General features: G+C 38.8%; 1 protein-coding gene across 6 annotated transcripts in view; it reads left to right on the top strand.

Moving 5' to 3' along the window:
- The window catches only part of GALNTL6 (polypeptide N-acetylgalactosaminyltransferase like 6), a 539467-nt gene that overhangs the window by 459547 nt on the left and 58602 nt on the right, over window positions 1-21318 (top strand). For all 6 annotated transcript variants that reach the window (XM_077177323.1, XM_077177322.1, XM_077177325.1 and 3 more), the window contains one exon: window positions 2633-2816. In XM_077177323.1, the coding sequence (XP_077033438.1) occupies window positions 2633-2816 (184 nt within the window). The remainder of the gene's footprint in view (window positions 1-2632; window positions 2817-21318) is intronic.

Genomic DNA, 21318 nt, shown 5'->3' on the forward strand with positions numbered 1-21318 from the left:
GTAGAATACCTGTAGATAACCAAGCAGCCAGAGGATCTAGAAATGAGTCTTGAAGAATACTGAAGCCCAGAATCAAATCTGTTGTATTTTGAAAGAAAAAGTAGAGCATTACATAAAGGACAAATAGAAAATAAACACACATCCAGTATATTTTCCCTGTGCCGTTTTTCTAAAGGAATGAGGGAATTTTCTTATAAACTTGAGATGGCATATATTTACTGTACTGAAATCAGATGACACCTGGCTGCTAGTAATAGTATAGTTAATGTATGTTTTCAAGTGTTTATCTGAAGTCATATTTTGTGATTCACTCAGCACTGCATGTGACTGAAAGGTCATTCAGGGAACCACAACAGAGGACATGTAGAGTGTTTATTGCTTTGAAGCTGCCCTGTTTTAGCTCTGACTGAATCTGGCATGTGTAGTGAAAAATCCTCAGCAGGTACATGGTTCAGCCCTGCTCTGGACCGGCAGTCTCTGCTGAGAGGAGCAGTGGTTTACACTGTTCCAAACCAGGTTTTGTTCCAAATGAGACCTTGAAAATTAGAGGTTGGGGAGGGGGGTGAGGAACCAAGACCAATCACTTACAGATGGTTCTCAGAGCTATTTAAGTATCTAACTTACATATTCAGAATGAACTATCAGCTTTTAGGCCAAAGAAAGACTGAGTTATTTCAGTACTTTTAGGGTATCTAAATGGCTTTGTGGAGCTGAGCCACAGTTGTTTTCAGTTACAGTTACTTTTGGTGTACACAACTACAAACACCCTGGTTTTATCAAAACACAAGATTTTCCTGTGGTTCCTTATGTCTAAAATATTTTGGAGGCTGAGAAGTAAGTTCTGCAGAAACACACCACGGCAGGTAAGCATCATCATACTTGCAGGATTCTTGAGAGAGTTGCAGAAATGAAGACTGGGATTGAGCTTGAGCATTGCTCAAAAAAATCTCCCCCTGGCTATCTACATGTGACTTGGAGACTTCAAATCCTTCAGTGTATTTAAAGATAGCAGCTTTTAAAGATGAAGAGAAGGATGCTAAAGCATTAAGAGTGTACCTTTGACCTGCTTCAGAAAAATCAATCCCATTTAGTTTCTCTACTCCAATCAATTTAGAAGGAGGGATCAGAGACAGATTGTTATAAGCCCTATAACTATTAGGAGGGCCATCGCAGGAAAGAGATTATGTAAAAGTGATTTTATATAATGATCACAGATAACACTGTACAATGTGCCAGTGAATGTAATTATATTTGGCCATAGCAACAGTAATGCAGCCATTATCTCTGTGATGAGTTTCCTAGAATTTTGTGAGATCCTGTGCTTTAAACTTATTTCACTATTAAAGAATAAGGATGTAAAAACCAGCTGAACTTCCAGTCACAGTAATTTCCCACTAGAAGCATTGATCCCTGATTTCTAAACTTAAACTTCTGAGAATAAATATAAAGACCCTGATGTTTTGTGAAAATAATCTTTTTTTCTTAACTCCAGTCCTGCAGAAGCATGGAAGCAGAATCTGTCTTATTAATCATTATACCAGTATTAGCTGCCTCCCTAGCTAAGTGTTCAATCCACACTCAGCCCTCTTATTATTTTTAGGGTATTATCAACCGTCAGTGAAATCTAAACAACAAAATCAAAAAACAAAAACCAAATTTTCCACATAGGCCCCAAAATGTACTAAATAATATAAAGGATCTAAGCTGCCATTCAGAGAAATAACTTTATTATACTTGGAATGTTAAGGTTTTAGGGGGTTTTTGAGGGTTCATAGGTAATTTTTTACAGTCCTTTCATGTCAACACGGCTATAGGTTTTCTCTGTACTTCCTCATTTCAAACCATTATTCCTCTGCCTAGTTCTTGATGTTGGCCTATCTTCTTTACTTGTCTTTCTTTTCAGAGGAGCTCTATAGGATTAAGCAATAGGATTCACCAAAGCAGACTCAGGCTGAGCTGAGTTTATGCTAGGGATGGGAATTTGATTTAGTCTCACAGTTCTAATTTTTTTTTTAAAAGCAAAACTAAAGTCCTTTCTTTAGAAAGCAGGTAAGAATAGTACTGTGGAGCCTTCTTTAGAACTCAAAGATTGGTACAAAAAAAAAGGACACAAGCTCTGTTTTTCTCTTTGTGTTGGAGTTTGCCTTTAATTTGGAGCATTTGATTTCAAAGCTGATGCACTCTACAGCCACAGGAACAGTGACTGAATGGTTGCAGGGGCTGAAATTCACATTTAGGAATAAATCTCTCTCTCAGGGGGTTCCCAAACACACTCCCCACAGATGAGGGAGTATTTTTACCATTTGCTTGCTGGCCTGCTCCATAGCTGACAGACTGGGGACAGCTCAGCATAGCAAGGAGAGAGAGATGCAGATGACTGGACTCCTGTGGGTCTCACAGGGATGTGCTTCCTTTTAAGGAACCATAAATACTTCTAATCACTGCCCAACTGCATTAATTCTACTTTAAATAAAGGTTTGATACAGATTGGAAAGATGAAATTATTGGGGGGCCACAGGGCACAAAGCAAGCAATCTTCAAACATCAGAAACCTGTGGGATTCACTTTGCAGTAATATGATAGATGGCTTGACTAGACATGCCGTTTCCTATTTTCTGCTTTCATTTTTCAGACCAGATTGCACTTAATCACAAAACCATCGTGTGTCCTATGATCGATGTCATTGACCACAATCACTTTGGCTACGAGGCGCAGGCGGGGGATGCCATGCGAGGAGCTTTTGACTGGGAAATGTACTACAAAAGAATCCCGATTCCTCCAGAGCTCCAGAGAGCTGATCCCAGCGACCCCTTTGAGTAAGTAGCGATAAAGGGGAGAGTGGGAACATGAAGAAGGGCAAGCAAAAAGTGTAACTGTAGCAGAATCCAAGCCCAGGCATTTCCATGTAGGCCACTTTCTGCTAATGAAATGTAATAGAAGAAAACACCTGAAAACTAGGAAAAAGATCAAGGCAACAATTTGTAGAATTCACAAAATGGAAACACAACTTGGCTCAGCGACTGTACATAAGAGACAGGCACATGCTTGTAGTTAAGTATTGGCATCAGAGAAGTGATTGCAATGGCAGGAATTCTGTTTATTTCACAGAAACTTTATTTAATGTTTTATTTGCTGGTGATTGATGCAATATATGCACCCACAGTTGAGTCCACGTTACACCAGCAGATGCTTTGTTTATAACTGGTGATGTGGCTGCTGTATATGCAGTGCTGTAACTTGAACACAGAGCTGTCAAACCTGAACACTGTCAAGATGATTTGTAAATAGTTTTAGATAAGACAGCCTCTGATCCCAGTATTGTAGAGATCAGCTCATTCACAGAAATTATCTTCCTTCTTTTCACAAAGGTACATCCTTTTTTCTTATCTCTTCTTATAATTATTCTCATGTAAGACTCAGCTTGGATTAATCCTTATCAAAAGGGAAAGGACAGACAGACAGACAGACATGGCTCTAATGTGGGAAAGTCTCCAGGTCTCACACAGGCACATCCCAGTAGGGCTGCCAGTAGGGCAGGTTCTGACATTCGTTAGCCCTGGCTGAACCTCCACACTGTAGGTTATGGCAGTTTGAAACCTCAGCGTTCTCCCCTTCCCAAAGCAAAACGTGGAAACAATAGCAACAGAAGAACTCTGACCCTAATATCCAGGGAATGACCAGCAGGGAGGAGTAGGTAACTGTGATATTTGTGGGCTCATTTTCATTTTTCTACTTGCTCATTTTTGCTTATCTCCATCCAGGCCCTTCAGTCTTCATCTTGCATTAGCATAAGTGCCAGTGAAGTACTTGACATCAGGTGCCAATGTGACCACTTGTCACTGATCGGGTGGGAGATTCAGGCAAGCCCTGCTTTAGTCTCAGATTTTTGACAGCAGTTTAAATTCAGTATGGCCCACACCTAAAATCACTCCAGCCTGCAAGTTCTAAGGACAGCAGATCAGGTTCATTATAAAATTAGTTATTCATTTAATAGGTAGGCAACCACAGTCAAAAGGCCTTAAAGAGAGCTACTTATTACACAGTATAAAACAAAGAGAACTAGTAGATTACATAAAACAGTGCACAATATCGAGGTACCTATATTTAAGCTGGCAAAGAACTAGTATAGATTAGGAGTCAATGTAATTTACTGCCAAAATAACAATAGTGTACAGAGTGCTTTCACTCAGCTCCCAGGAGGGTAACTTTAAGGCAGGCATCCCAGCTTTGGACAGAAAGCCCCACAGATTTCCAGGGAGTATGCAGAAGGTTTCTGCTTTGTGAAAGTTTGATGTAATTTTTATAGTTTGTAAAGTGAACTGTTAGTCAGAAATTCCAGCTTCCTTTCTAGATCTCACTTCCACAGCAAGATATCTATTGACAGCTGGGAACATTACTTTCATGGCGTCAAAAAAAAGTCACTGCAAGACAAGCTGTCTTGACTGAGTTATTTCACCAATTAGCAAGCTCTCTGAGTTCACCAGCTAACAAGACACAGATAAGCTCTTCTGAGGGGCCAGATGCCCTGCTACACCATTCCACAACACAGACACAGCTAGTGCAATCACATAACACTCCAGAGCTGCTAGATATTCAATTACTCTAAGCCTTCCTGGTCCTCTGAGCAGTTGTAGTTTCTTGGCACTTATTGAAAGTAACCTTTGTATAATTTGGTTCAGCTTTCAAAGTTTGTGTAAGTAAAACTTCTCTATTGCCAGCGTAGCCACAGGGTTGCTTATCAGTTGTTTCACGTTTGCTGTTTGTAGTTTGCATCTTGTAGAATCTTGTTACGAAACAAGAGAGGACTAAAGAGGAATCTCTCATAGGAAACCTCCTAGAAAGACAAGGTTTTGTGCAGTACAGAATAGATGTGGTGACTTTGCATGATCTGCTATTCCACTCAGCATGGCAGCAGCTGATAGCCACCTTGCCCTGCCAGCGTGAGACACAGGCAGATAAATGGCTTCTCAAGGAACAAGGTATAGTACAGTGCAGCCTATAAATCTCTTCTAATCTGAGTACTTGTCAGGTGGAAAGACCTCCCTGTTCTTGCACAAATCAGTGAGAGTCTTTCTTTGTTTTCCCCATAACAGGATGCACATCAGAGCGCGATGCTGCTGGGAAAGCAGCACTGCTCCAGGAACCATCATGTCTGTCCCCACTCATGCCAGTAGGACTGAAGGCTGGCTGAGCTAGGACGATATGCTTGCTTAAAAGTACCCTCTGCCTAAAATGGCAAATGGGAATAGATATGTTTTAAATAATCAGTATGAATTTTGCTTAGGGGAAAGATTATTTTCTAATTCAAAGTCAGTACTGCTTCTCTCCTATGGCCTTCTCTGCTGAGATCTCAAGTTTTTAATACCTTGCTTACAACAAATAGAGTAAATGTTGCAAACCATTTTACCTATCAGTAACTTAATTGACCAAGACAGCTTCTTTGAGTAAAAGATACAGAACAGTTTTCCTTTAGTTACATATGCACTAAAACTAGAAATTGCTTCAGCCAGCACTATAATTATTATGCTACTATTTTGTAAGCAGTAGGGATTTTTTTTTAATTTAGGTTAAATATTTTACTGTTGGTATCGTAATAGTTTTATTTCTTGCCAGCAGAGTCAGATCTGAGATGATCCCTAATGAACTGGAAAATTGCCAGCATTTTTAGTAAAATACCAGCAAATAATGGATACATGATCCAAAAAGTGTGCTGATGAGTTTTTCCCTTCACTTAAAATGCCAGCACAGTATATGTGTGAAGCAGAAAAGGTCACATCAGCCTAAGAAATAACGTACATAAAACCAGATCAAACTACAGAAAACCTAAGAGCAGTTGTTGTATTATCTGCATGGTACATTTGCTTTCCATCTGCACATGACCAAAGTCCTGCTGCATCACACACCAGCAGCGTGTTTGCAGCTGACACAACCAGCTGAAGTGTTGGCAGGTAGGCTCTTGGTATGACAGGAGCACGAATCTTACTGAGCTCCAATGCCAGCTCAGCTAGTGCTCTGGAATTAATCTTTTCCCACATTTTAATTTTTTTTTAATACTATTCCACTGTGGTCAGTTTTGACCAGATGCTCTCCCATTAGACACTGTCTATCTCAGCATGGTCTTCCAGTTCAAAATCCTTCTTGTGAAGAAGAGACATTCTCATCCATTTGTGGTGTGAGTGTAGTCTTGATTTATTGTTCCCATGCCTGCAGTGCCACTTGGGACAGCATCTTCATCCTTTGCTGTGACAGAACTTGGAGCTTCACTGCCGCTCTCAGCTTTTTCTGATGTACACTCAGAAATGGTGTTCCTCTCACCCCTTCTCAGGCCCCCTGCAGTTGTTCACAACAGGTAGATTTACACCAAGATTTGGCTTGATGTTTATGGCTCTAAGACTGTAAAACGCTCTCAAAAGCTTGCAGTGTGAAATTCAGGTACAGATGATGTACTACCACCATTTGGGCAGTCATATGACAAATTTGTAACTGCACTTGGATCTGGCAGCATTCATGCAGGAATTTTATCAGTTTGGTTTACATATAGTTTGTCACTGGCCATGCCAAATTTCCCATAGGTTTCACTGAACCGAACTACAGCCATTTAAAATGTATTTTCAGTCAAAGCTCCCATATGAATTATTGGATATTTTTCTATGCTCACTGCAGCGTATAGGAAAGCTTAACAACTATTCTATAAATGGATCTCATGTAGCTTTTAAGGTTAGCAAGTTTTTTGAAATATCTGTGTGATTATTTTTCAGGATATATTGGATCCTTCTAGGCATGGAAGCTGGATTTCTCCTCTAATAAGGTTGCCTCCTCATCCAGACACTAAGTCTGTGAACTCTTTGATTTCCCTTTTTCATGTGCCACAGAAATGAGAGTTTTTACATTGCATTTAACTGATCTGTCCCCGTTGCAGATCATCATAGTGACTGTAGTGATTTTTGTCTTGCAATTTGTGTGCAACTACCTGAATATACTCTGAAGAGTGCTTCATGCTATTTTCTTCTGCTGCATCTGGGGTTGTGCAAGCAACTCACATTGGTGTTCTGATGCATGGTGGGAAATTGTCAGACAGTTGTGGAATCATGATTATGTCATGATGATGCTCACTGTCTTGATCCCAGGATCAGTGATCATTCAGCAGAATTGGAACATTTTATTGTAGTCTATAACAGAGATGTTTATCTGCTTTGTGGCAAGGGTCATCTTGGCTTATCATGTCCTACTGCTTCGTTCCTCTGTCTCAGCAGTGGTTTGAGAGCTTGCCCTTACAGGACACTTAGGTTTGGGACATAAGAGCATGCTCCTCTGTAGCTGTTCCTTTCCATGGTGCAGGCTCTCTGGTCCCCAGCAGAGCTTACCTAACCCAAGCAATCGCCACTTAAACTAATGGGATAACCTTGCTGCTGTAATGGACTGCGATATACAGCATGTCAGTTTATATGATTTAATAGCCTGTCTGAGCTAAAAGCTCTGTGGAAGTTCAAAGTGGAGGTTGGATATGCTCAGGCCTGCTGGGGATGACCGCTCTTTATTTCCTGGCAGCACTTACATTATATCAATTCATGGTACCACATGCCTGATCTCAAAGCTGGCATCCATTTCATGCCAGCTGCAGCATACTTTTAACCAGACAAAAACCATCATTTCAACTCAAAAAACTATTTGGAAGGGGCTGCAGAACTCCTTGGAGCAGTTTTATGGTGGTGTAACTTCATGATGCAGGAAGGGGAGAAAGGTGCAGGTGAGACCTAACAACATTGCTATTGAATTGCAACTCAAGATGGAAAATTTAACCAATCAGAGAAGTGTTGTGCTATTTACTGGATGCCAAGACTCCTAGCACCTATCTGAGGAAGTTAGAAGTGTTTTAGTGTGTGGCCACTCCCTACTCTCCAAGAGTTCTTTGCCTTCCAGTGTAGAGCTGTGATCTCCAGACCTCCCTGAAGGGAGACAGAGCTGAAGACATGTGACTCTAGCAAAGGACTGGGACAGCAGTTTTGCAAATACTGGGCTATTCAAGCAAGTAGAAACAACTTTATAATATCTGACATTTTAGTTCCTATACTCAGTTTCCTATCTATAATATAGAAATAGAATCACTCCACCATCACAAGGCTCTCACAGTAATAGGAGCCACTTATGTTTAATGGATGTACTTTTGGGTAAAATTTTGGACATGCTCAAGGGATAAAATTGGGTAATCAGTACATTTTTCCTTTCCCTTGCATCACAGGCTCTCAGCCTTGAATGTAATTTATGACCCTAATGTAGCTAGTTGTGTGTAAAGATTGGAAGGTTACTTGACGTATTCTGTTGAATTGCGTACCTAAAATCACATTATTATTTTGCAAACTGTCATCCCGATGCTCTTTTTTTTTTGAATTTGATATACTCTCAGAAATACTCTTTTTCTGCAGCTCCTTATTTTCAGTATTTAAATACATACTTTTTACAACATGTTCCTGCAAAGAAAGCCTTTGCTAAGACTACGTTTCAAATCTGACAAGTACTTTTACAATTTTATTATTGTTTTCTGAAGTTCAGAAAGTGCTTTGGACAATGATTTCTGTTCTATAGCTCCCAGAGCTTTATAGCCTATGTCTTTTATGGCTGATTTCTGCCTATAAACGCATTCATAAAACCTCTCACAACCAGAAACAATCATCTATTTTTTTAAAGCCTGAGTATAATCTGCTGTTTTGAACTGTGCAGCAGGAATGTTTTATGCATAGGAATTATTCTACAGTGAAGCAGTCTCCAACTAGTGCTAGTTTGTGTAAGTTACGGTCTTGATTTATTGTTTTGACAAGCTATGGTCTGTAAAAGACTGCTGGTGGAGATAACAATAGTGGATATAAAAATAGCTTTTATAAACTGTCATCTACCCATGGCCCCTTGAAATCTCAGAATTTTTTTCAATGAGAGATATTGACACTAACACAGAATTTGTGGGTATGCGTATGCTCATATTGAATAATTTTCTCCTGCCTTTGATAGGATTTCAGTGTAGAGGTACTGTACAACCACTACATTTTCTCTGAGGACCAGTACAGAGGAGAGGATTCTACAGAGTGTGTGACCTATCAGAATGAAAAACAAAAATCAAGGATAAAATGGTGCTGGTGGTTTAATTTCAATTTTCAATCAAGGAAATCAATCACTAATCAAGTTCTTCATGCTAGCTGAATTGGGTAGATTCAGATTTGATACACAGCCTTTCACTTAAATGCTCATTGTGGCTTATGCCAGCCAAGACAGAGTACTGATTTTTTTCCTAATCAGTTAGGAAAAAAATATGAGGCTAAACTCATATTTCCAATTTTCTTTAATACTTGGGGCATCATATTTAGCATAAAAATATAAACACCTTGAGTATAATCCTTCTAGAGCTGTTAGCCTGCTATTTCACACAAGTATCAACTTTGAAGCTTGACAGTCTATATGCCCATATGCTGGGGCAGATACATAAAATGGGTCACGAATACTACCAGTAATTAGAAAATTAAGTAGCTTCTGGGCATGATTTTAATACATCTTTACATAAAAAAGACTAGGATGGTAGCCAAGAAGAAGACAGAGCTATGTTGCTCAGTGCATACAGGTGGGCTATTTAAAACTATCACCATACTGTTGATACAGATGGCTTTACTTCAAAATTATAAAATCATGTCTGAACAGTTTTCCATAAAGAAAAATGTCACCTTTTTTAAGCAATTCTTTCTATTCTTATTTGTATGTTTAGAGCCATTTTCTCTAGAACTTGAATGCAGAATTTGGTGACACCTATTGATTCTAAGAAAGAGAAAACCAACACCCCTTTCTTACATTTTATAGTGTTTATCAGCATAAATTTGGGAGCAACCTCTGCGTCCACTTGGTTGTTGTGGTTTATTTAAAGAATGATCTGCTGCTGTCTAAATCTTCAGTCTAGTGCTGCAGTTGCTTCCAACAGAAGAAAGCACAAAGCCTGAACCAATTAATTTGATGGGATTGGGCTGTGCCAAACCACTTTTAAATGTGTCCATTGATGCAAGTTCCATACATGTTCATTGGCCCAGGTTTATTAATATTCCTTAGCATCTGTCCAGGATGGGATGTGTGTGTCGTTTACCCCTTGCTTTGTGAGGTCTGCAGGAGCTCCACAGTATCACAGTCCTTTCCTTCCAGTGCCCATGGTTTGTTTTTTTTCAGAGGCAGTGATCAACTAAACATGACATAGAAGCATCCTCACTGGCCAATGTATACCTTCTGATTTTTTTTGACTCTGCATGGAATAATTCTGCCTGTCCAGCTATCTTGGTGTAGCCCTGAGGTAATGAGATATTTCTGGCTTCCACTCTGAAAAAATCAGGCTGTCAATGCAGTGTGTGCTGGAAGCATGAAAAAAGAGGAGATGGGAAAGAAATTTGAATATAGCCAGTGTTTCAGTACTGTTCTTACAATATCCAATCAGAAATTTTCCTGCCACAGCTTTAACCCCTTCACATTTTTAATCACTTAACTGCACAGTGGGAGCAGAGCTTTTAAGTACTTGAGGACTCATGTCAGATAAGTTCATTGTTCATTTTCAAGTAAATTACATTCTTTCCTTCAGCCTCTCTTAATAAATAATGGTTTCTAGATCTCCGATGATTATCTTATCTCATCTCCGATGAGAGCCTACAGCACCAGCCAAAGTCTTACCATTGCCTGGTGGAATAGATGGGTGACTTTGCCTCTCTCAGAGACTATGTTCCTGTTTGCATTTCCTTGACAGTATTGATTCATGCCAGGCTTGTGCTCTGGTGTAACCTCCACATCATTTTCTGCAGAACTGGTATCTGGCCAAGTATTCATCATCCTCCTCTTGTAATTCAGATTTTACATGTGTAAAGGCAAGGCATTTATATTCATATCTATTTCAAGTGCCTTGTCCAAAAGAGTGATCTGTCTTCATTATCCATAGATCAGTGTGATATTTTGTATCTGCACATTTGAAAATTTATCTTTTTTTCCTTTCTTTACTTCACTTTTCCAATTTGCTATGATTTTTAAATTCTGCTTAACCCTCCAGTTGTTTACAGCCTATTGCAATGTTACTTGAGCTTTACTTGAGGTTTGTGCAAATGGCAAATTCTGTTCTAAATCCCAATTATAATACTGTCTGTTTGGTCCATGCCTGAAATTGAGGCTTGCAGAGTTCCTGGCTTTCCAATAATCCATTTTCTCAGCCAGAAATGCAGCCTGTTCCACACTGTGGCCCTTGAAAATTTGTCAGCTTCCTGCTAAGCAAACCTTTATAAAATGGTACCAAAGAATTCCTTCACATCCTGTAGATGGCATCTGATTTACAGCACAATAGCAGCTTGCTCTTCGGATCCATTTCCATCCTTGAGATCAAGGCTAGGACTCCATGGACACATGTTCCAATCTGATCCAGTTATGCACAAAGCCCTCCATTCCATGGAGCTGCTGAATTGCAGCTTTCAATGCAACATTGAACTGGATCAGATACAGGACAGTGTCTGCAGATGGTCTCAAGACAATTTCCATTTTGATTTTGGATTATAGGATATCAGTAGGTTTTGCATCTCTGTTACATTAATTATGTACCTTCCATATTTCTGCAGGTTTTAATCCTGGCAGTTTGTCTGTGAATCAGGTTATTTATCTCAGACTTGAGTGAGAAAAGTGAAAACATATTTTGTTTACAATCTTAGGAGAGTTCAGTGTAGGTATTGACCTGATGAGTACCTTATTCTGAATTATCCCCAGACAAACTAGCATCTGTTTCATTTTCATGTAAGTAACCAAAATATCATTATTCTAGCTGGAAGACATGTTTTTGTCAAGAGGCAAAGGTAAATGCCTCCTCCAACCTGTGAAGTGAAAATTATGATAAACACTCTGAAATGTGCTGTGTTAGTTTATTTATAAAATGCTATGCATGTGTCTTGATAGACGAGGAAAAAATGAGACTCAAAAGAGTTGACATCAGTTCTTTGATAAACTGCCAAGACAATATCCTTTGTCCAGGAACAAGATCCTTGTATAAACTTTACTCATTTCAAAATGTACCCCTTTTGTTTGTGAGAAAACAGCACAGAAATATCTCTTCAAGTGAATTATTTGGGAAATCAGCCCCTGTGATGTTTTCTGTTTTTAAAATGGTGCATCAGTGTTATTTTGAGTGCTGGAGAGGCACTGTAGGAATGAAATCACAGAAGTCCATTTGCTCCCTACAGAGAATGAGATGCCTGCAAGGAAAGAGGAGATCCCATGCCCTCCGCTCTCCTTGTTCTCCAGCAGAAAGTTTAGCTGATGCTGCAGAACTTTCCTGGCTTTTTCATGCTAGGGCAAATAGCCAGGGAAGTTTTTCTGTTTTCCCAGGAGTGCAAATGATGTGTGGACATGCAGGGAACTGGGAGTGGAGAGATGATGGTAAGTCAGGAAGAGCACAGTGGGAGAGCAGTAACAATAATTTTCCTTTTCAAAGCACTGCAAACATGCAAAGGACCTCTCAAAATACCCAGGGGAAAAGTAAACAGCAGGGAAGAAAGTAGTTTGGAGGAGTGTTTTCAGACCACTGCCTGGGGAGCACAGGGCAGGGGTTTTGAAGAGACTCCCAAGGACCCTGAAGGAGAACAAACCCTAAGCTCTCAGACCACAGGAAATGCTTTAAGTCCCCAGCTCTTTGCTTTGCAGAAGGTTTTAATGCCTAGCCTGTCATTTAGTGATTTTTTTTTTTTTTTGACAGAATGACAGTTGAAACAGCAAAACTGTTCAAAGCACAATCTTTGTTCCTGGCTTGTTCAAAGGGCATTCAAGGAAGGTGAACAGTCCTTTGTCAGTCATATATGTGTAATTAGTCAATATAGCTTAATCATATGGGCCCCGTTATTTCCAGGGGTGTTTTCATTTGACCTTAAACCAAACAACATAACAAAAACAAAGGAATTATTATAAATGGTGAATATAAACTATATTGCATTAATTTTTACACTTACCTTACTGCATTTGCTTGCATTTCCATTTCTGCTACATAGGGATATTATTATTCTATAGAAGAGTGATGTTTAGAGATGTGATTGTGTTTTTTGTATATCACAAGGTATTATTGCTATTGCAACCAATTACCAGTATGAGTTCCTATAATGGTAAGTTAATAGATTAATAAATTTTTAATGCCAAGACAGAGTATTGTGACTGTCTTAGTGGAAGTGGTAATACTTTAAAAACATTTGTATATGTACCAGAAGGCAATAACATGCTCATAATTTCTGTAGGCATGAAAGGACTCAAAACTTATCAAAATGTGAGTATTGAAATGCCTGAGATTATGGTTTTTTTATACTGCCATGTTTTTTTAATGTGGTATAGCAGAATACTGATCCAGTTTATAAAAATTCTTGAATTTACATATTTGTTTATTAGAAATTATTTATTTTTGCCTTATTACTTTCACTAATAGTTTGTTGGAAATGAAAGTTTCCTAAACTCTGCTGGCACAGCTGGCCCTAGGCTGTAAGACAAGGAAGGCTGATAGATGGGCTTTAACTGCAGACAGATTTCATCTGTCTCATCTAATACTTATTAAGAAATCTAACCTCGGTTAAGTTGTATTATACAAACCTTCAATTGTATCAAGGACTGCCAAATAGTTGTTTTTTTTGCTTTTACTGGACTTACATCTCCACCTACTGGCTGATTCAACAAAGTCCCTTTAAAATAGTTTAAATGAAGTTGAAGTAGTGGTTTTGCCTGTTAAAGCTTTTCTTATTCATTTATAGACACATTTTTCAGGTGAGGTTTGTTCGAAGTTGCTTGGCCACCTATAATATATGAACTATATAATGAAGCCACTGATTTTAAACTTGTTGACCTATGTATATTAGCTTTGGTCTTAATAATGAAAATGTGACAGAATTTTTAAATCAGGAGAAGATTTCTCTCTCTCTCTCTCTCTCTATCCATCTATCTTTCAGTGGGAATGCATGAGTACATCCAATAGCCAAGTACACAGTACACCTATACAAAGTTATTCCTGTATAACTCAATAAAGATTAATAGCATAAGATTTATAGCAGTAGAGAAATAATTTTTAAAAAGAAAATCAGAAAAACGTCTTGTAGCAGAGCACTCAGATGACCCATTGGGTGATTATCATCAGTATTACTGCTGCATCCAGAAGGAAAAAAAAAAAGGCAAAGGAAAAAGAAAATCGTAATGTCAGTTTAGAATTTAGCAAAAAGAACAGGCTGAAATTTGGTAACAAAAAGTTCCAAGTCAAGGTGGACAGTGAGAATTTCTTTCAGAACAGTGTCATCATCCGTAGGTAGCAGTAGAGGAAGAGAACAGCTGTTTTTAGAAGCTGATGATCATAGATAACCATGACTCTCCACTGTGATAACAGCTGTGAAAAGAACAAATGCAATCCTGGAACTTATTTTGCATGTAGCCTTTGGGCCTAGTTACAAAATATTTCCAAATCCCAGCTGACCGTACTCCTTTTCCTCACAAGTCAGGATATCTCCTCGCACCCTCAGGTGGGTTCTGTCTGTTCTTCTCTTGTCTTTGAGACGCTACAACTTCACCCACATTTCCAGAGGGAGAAGGTGAGAACATTAAACAAACACAAAATTGGAGCGCAGGGTGCTCTTTCATACCTTAGTTTTCTCCAAAGGTTTTGCTTTCTCACTCTTTATGATGAGGCATTCACCTGCAAAAGCTGATGCCATGTCCTGTCTGCCACCACTTTAAAACCTTTTGACTGGCATTTCTACTTAATTTCTGCTAAATTAGCAAGTCTGTGGCTTCAGAAGGCTTCCTACTAAAAATACATTGGTAAAATCTTAACTATTGTGAGGAACCTAAAGTACACAATCTGCCTAGTGGTCATATAAAGAAAAAATACAGTACAGTGTATGGTGAAACTAGAAATCTGCTGCTTGGGCTGAGTAATAGTAATTCACACACACCCCATTAATTTTATGGATGTCAATTTAGATCTAGATTCCACATCAGGGGCATCTAGAAAAAAGTCATATGAGCCACTTAGAATTAAATATCTTTTTCTGCAGAAGTTTGTGTTAAGCAGTGCTAGAATTCAGATGCTGGTAGGTTTCTTTTCAATTTGTTTTTTTTTTCTCTGAGCAATTTCTTCAAATACTTACAAGAATAACTCAAAATAGGAGCATGCCCTGAATATAAAAGTAGCTATTACCCAGCTGGAACAGAAATATTCCAAAAATGTGGAAGATAACTGAAAGAAAATTGAAAAGCACTTTGCTTTGTATCTGAAAACAATAGGCACCAGCAGAAACCTTGAGACATCATCTCTGTAGTTCTCAACATAGCTGATGTTTGAATGCTTTCATTTGACTAAAATGGAAGAATTAATTATGGAACTTAAATGAATGTGTGAGTTTCTGCATGTTTCTGCATGACATTCCAGACATAAGAAATAAAAAATTACTCCAAAAGAAGAGGTAAAAGCAGAAAGATGTGGAGTTCAACCCATAAAGCAGGAACACCAGCAGGACTAGAGGGCTTCCTGCAACTTGACAGCAGCATAGATGATGCCTCAGTTCTCTGAAAATACTGGTCATTCTGGAAATTAATTGAACATACCAAAGCAGTCAGGCAGTTTAAAAATATTTGATCTGTCAGATGATTCCTGGTCCATTGGTAAGAGACCTCACATCCTGTTTCAGTCTTTACTTCCTTGGCCTTTTGCAGCCTCTTTTCATAAAAGACGAGCTCCATATTCCTCTGGTGGTTCTGGCACAGCTTTAAGTTTATTTTGACCTCTCCATTTTGAAAAGTGCAGGCCAGATTTGTATGCATCATACTGATTGCAATCCTCAGCACCTGAGCTATATCTGCTGGAAAAATCTTTACTAATAGATCTTAAAGTTGCGTTTGAACTTTCCAGAGCTTATCTGTTTCTTGTTTCTTCCATCCCTGAGCAATCCGACCTTGCGTATCTCAGGTAGCTGGGGCAGCTATTCTTGCAAATATTCAATTAATGCAACTGTTGCTCTGACAAAGTAAAGGGCTCAAGGTGTATGGAAGAGCAGCAAGATGAGATGTACTTGAAAGATTCCCTGAGAACTTTGATGTCACTTTTCCAATACTTGAATCCATTTTCATTCAATAAGCATTGTCCTTTTTTTCCACTTCCATTTCTAATGAGGCCTGAAATTAACATAGCTTTTTAGTTTCCTTTCTTATTTGCAACAGCATCATTGATACTAGTAGCATAGCACTAGGAATAGTTTTTGTAAAGCTAGAGGCAGAAGTCAAAAGTATTTTGGATCCTGTATGCTGGGATGAGGAGTGTTTTGAGTTATTTGGTCTATCCCAATATAACTAACACTTAACATCTCTACATTTAAGCTACAATTTGTCTGGGAGAGAGGTAGTCCATGTGAATCTTAGTTAAAACCTATTTTGAACTCCTCAGTGTCATCACCTTACCTTAACAGAGATCCTCTGTTAGTAAAAAGCTGATGTAAATGCGCTGGTTTTTTTTTGGGGGGGGGGGTTTTGGGGGGGGGGATAAATTTAATTTTTGTATTGTGATTTGTATGTGTAATGGCATGAAAAAACCCTATATTTTAAGGGAAGAACTATAGCAGTTGATAATTCTGAAATATCTGAAACCCATAGATGAGCATATGCTACTGGTGAGCAAGATTTTAGTGAGCAGTTTTAACAAGGGATTCCTACGGGGATGATTACCATTTTGATATTCAAAATGCACCTTGAAATTTCTGGTGTCTTGTATATTTTCTGTTTGTGTAAACAAAATTGGTGTTGGCTGTAAGTCAGTATGTGTTAATAATTATGTTGGACAATTCTCCTTTCTGAGCCTTTTTGTCTCTCTCTGGGTTTTGTCCCTGTAAGAGGATTGTTAACACTGTACACATCTTGCCAGAGATATAATAGTAATGGGAAAAATAAACTTAGGGGTCCATAATCCATTTTTCAGAGTGAGGTAGTTCAGTCTGAAGAATGCAGTGTTTTGGAGAGTCTCTTGTTGGGACACAGGAGATCTGTAGATGAGAACAATAGCTGGAGCACTAGAGGCTCATCACAGTGCCAGGGGCAGGGCTGGTCACTGACGTGCTGTCAGATTTGTTAGCTGAAACAGATCCTTGGGGATTTTCATGACAGCTTTCCTTTCTGCACATTGATATTCCTTATTTCTGAATTATTCAGCATTGCTGCTGCTTAGCCAGAGAGTGTCTCTGGAGCATAATTAGCTAAACAATGGATAAAAACAGGAAAAAAAGAAATGTCCCAATTATATATTCATTGTTTTGTGAGTACTTGAATAGCAGTTTAAAATACCAGCTATAGTTCACAGGAACCTGCAAGCCAGGGCTGGAAAACTCTGAAAAAGATACCCTAGCCTCAGTCAAATTAATACCAAAATTCCTATGGTATGAAACAGGGCAAAAGTTAAACCTTTCAAGACATATAAAAACAGACAGACACAGATATATCATCTATCCTACATCTACCTCATTTTTAAGAGAAACAGAAGGACAGTCCCTTTCTCCATGTGCTAAATACACATTGTTGTTCTTTTTCCATTCCTTACCTTTTTTGGAAATTGAAATTAATTTCGTTTTTAGCAAGATAATAATGAGAATCTTTGGCAAGTGTTTTATCTACTGCTCTTACTGCTGGAGATGTGTTTTGCTAAAAAGGGTTGTTTCAGGATTGGGAGCTTGGTATATTTTTGATAAGTGTCTAAGTGCTTTAATGTTTTTCTCATGGCCATTCAGACTATTCCCATTTTGTTTCCCTTCAATAAAAATAGGCCGGTTTAGTTTGAAGAGTGCTGTCTTTCTTGACAATGATTGGGACTCTCTAATCCATGGCAGAAGTTACTATGAGTGTGCAGAATATGTAACCTCTGTCTTTTCCACGACTGATGGAAGAAAGAGGCTTTCCTGCTGGTCCTTGGTCAGTGCCAAGTGACCCACTTTGGTTTTTCCTTTGGAGCACAGATGTTTGTGTCAGGTGCTTGCTGGCTAAAATGAACCCATGAAAGTCTCTGAAAAAACAATGTGCACACTTCTTGGGATGGAAACAAAATTTTAAGAAATGAATTAGAAAATTATTTTTTAATTCCATGTGCACTTAATTAAAATAAATTACTTGTTTCTTTGACCTTTCACAAGGAGTTTTTAAAGAGGATCTTTCTTAAAAGCTTTTATTTCCATCACAAGTTTGAGTGTTATGAAAGCATCCTACTGAAGTAGAAAGGTATTAATACTGGATTTTATTGATGAAGTACAGAGCAAGTGATTTACTGTAGAGCCTAAAAAACAGGAGTATCCACACAGGATACTGTTGAGGCCAAATTTTGCTCCCCTGTCTTAGGCATTCTTCCCCAGTTTTCTCCAGCTGTTAGCTTTCTTTATAACTTACTTAATTTAAATTAACTCGTTAATTAGCTCTTTGGCAGAAATAATTTTTAAAAATCAAGCATTTTCTAAAATATTTTGGACATAGAGTTGTCATGTGTATAAATTTAAATAAATAACACAAAAATAAACATCACCAATATTTAATGGCAACTAGAATATCTTTCTCTTGGTCTTCAGCTGATGGATACAGAGTTTTATTATCTTAAAAACTAGTGGAAAATACATTTCAGCTTTCTGTTTGCAGGCCTTATAGGAAAGCAAATGGCCAACAGGATATTTACACTGAAGCAAGGAGAAAGAGCAGTATCATACCAGGTGACTCAGTTGACTGGTTACAACAAAAACAGTTCAAATATGGAACTTCTGATCCATGAAGATAAATTTCAAAATGTTATTAATGAAATAGTTTTAAGTGGAAAAGATGCTCAGAGAAAAGTGCATGCAAATATTTCATAAGCCTAAGAAATAAGCTGATTTTAACAAGAAGAGTGTTTTGAATTTGAGATTTCTGAATGTAAATGTCAGTGTTATTGCAAATAAATGAGAAGAATCAGAAATGCTGGCATGAAGTCAAATGTTTTGTTAGAGTTCTTGTGTTTTATCATTGTCAGATGTAAGCTTGATGCCTGAGTAAAACATCCTGCAGGACAGACTTAAAGCCAAATTAGCCAGCCATCCATATTAGTTACCTGCAGGAGTGGTGTCAGAGTTGGCTCCAGGCACGCTCCAGCTGGTGCTCTCCAAATGAAATCCTGAGTGTCATCAATCTGAGTGCTCCTTGCAGACACACTTTCCTGCCCTCAAGGCAGGGTTACCACACTCTGATAGCAACCACAACAAGCAGAGGAGGTGAGACAGGGAAAAGTTGTTTGAGATGAAGGTTGTGTTCTCTGTGGCTTCCCCAGATTCTTCCCGGAACTGGAGTGATTGTGTGACTCTGATTTCAAGCACCCAGAAACCTGCAGGTGTGGGGCATCATTGCAGGTGCCAGTGATACTGCTGGGAAGAGGTGGGCATATTCTTCTGAGTCTCAGAAGCATCCTAAAATTCAGCATGCTCTCAGGAGCTCTCTGCCGTGTACAGCAGATGCAGGGGTTACCTCAGTGATTTGTAAATCTCATCTGGTGTGAGGAGGAGGATTTGTGTGGTGTGTAAGGTTATATATGCTTGCTAAAGAGTTTTGGGGCAGTCAAGAGAGGTTTATTGACTCACTCTGGATGAGGGAAGAAGGGAAAAGAAAAGGATGATGGTAGATACTATAGAATACTTAATCTGTGTTTAAACCACCTAATTCAGGAGTGGTTATGGTGGCATTGGGTTGATGGTTAGACTACGTGATCATGAAGGGCTCTTCCAATCTTGATGATTCTGTGATTTTGTAATCATGAAGAAGTACATAAGGCTTTCTTTGATCCTGAATCAAAAATTTGTAAAAAAATACTAAATAATGTACTTTAAGTTATCTAAAATGTAATAAAAAACATTAATACGGGCTCATCAGGAAGTGACCCTGTCACAGAACTGTAATTTCCTTCTTTGATGGGGGATGTGGTGCCATGAAACACAGGGCTAAAATGAGCTCCCTGCCACCAGGTCAAAGAGAGGATACTCCTGCTGTGGGACAGTCTGTCACACTGGTGGCTTGGTGCTGCCTCCTGTGCTTTACAATACCCACCTCCGGAGCATGTAAACTCAACAAAACCCTCTACACTCAGGAAAATTGTCTTGTTTTCTAGTGCTTGAGTGAATTCAACAATTTGAGAAAGATAAAGCTGTTGTTCTGTGGGGTAAGACCACACACCTGCAGGCTATAGCAGGGAGGGTTAGAGGAGTGAGCAGGGAGTTCTCTCCCTTTGGGAACAGCAAGACATCAGACACCTTAAGCAGTATTAGGAACTTGGCTATTTTAAAGAATAGGCAGGCAGTGATTGTGACCTCCATTCCAAGGCTTTTGCTGTTGCCATTATTCCTTTCTCCTAAAGTTGATAGAGTGTGGATACACCTTTGTCGTCTTTATTTTTCATCAGATGACCATGACAGGCTGAGAAGTTGCTGCCAAAGAGTAGCTCTGAATGGTTTGATGTTAAGCTGTGAGATTGTCTCAAATATTGGTGCAGGTCCCTGGGGGAAATGGCTCTACAGAACCACACATCCTATTGAGTGTCGTCATTAATTATGTGAAATACAAATTCAGGGGCTTACAAATCTTCGAGAAGATAAACAAAATGCAGTGTTGTTTGGTCCCAACAAATTGAAGAAATAATTAGAAAGAACTAACGTGAAATTCAGCACTAGAAAGCAAAGCGTGCCGCTGCTGAGCAGAAATTTAAAGCATGAATGCAAATAGCTAGTTAGTCAGCACTGTGACAGGAAAGGATGAAGGTGTTATATTGTTAAATAAAGCTCCGTTTTCATCGTGTGATGTGTTAATGTCCATAAAAGTTGCAGGTAGATATTCTAGTTTACGTATCTGTCATGGACACATCACCATGTCCAGATTTGACCCCCATATCTGGGAACCATGAAATAGTTATTTGGAGACTCCAGAGGAGCTTCAGAACAGAGAGGACTGAGAGAAGGAGGACATTGTACCTTTCTGATATGGAAAAAGTAATTAAAAAGAGGTTAGTGTTGAGTTGTTCCAATGGAGATTGGGCAGGTTTTTCACAGTTGTAGCGTTGTTCCCCCTTTGTTTATTTACTGAAGTTTGCATCAGGCAAAGGCAGTTTGTGATGTGATAAGGAGAAAACTTTGGCTGAAGTTCATCAGCCCTTAATATTTTACAGAGGATTGTATAAAACTTCAGTGGCAGTGGTGGTTTACTTGTGTACAGTTAATTTTTTTGCTAAGAAAATTGCTTTTCCACACACAAAGAAAAGTGCTTAGTGAT

This window comes from Agelaius phoeniceus, chromosome 4, assembly GCF_051311805.1.
Source record: "Agelaius phoeniceus isolate bAgePho1 chromosome 4, bAgePho1.hap1, whole genome shotgun sequence".
Classification (NCBI taxonomy): domain Eukaryota; kingdom Metazoa; phylum Chordata; class Aves; order Passeriformes; family Icteridae; genus Agelaius; species Agelaius phoeniceus.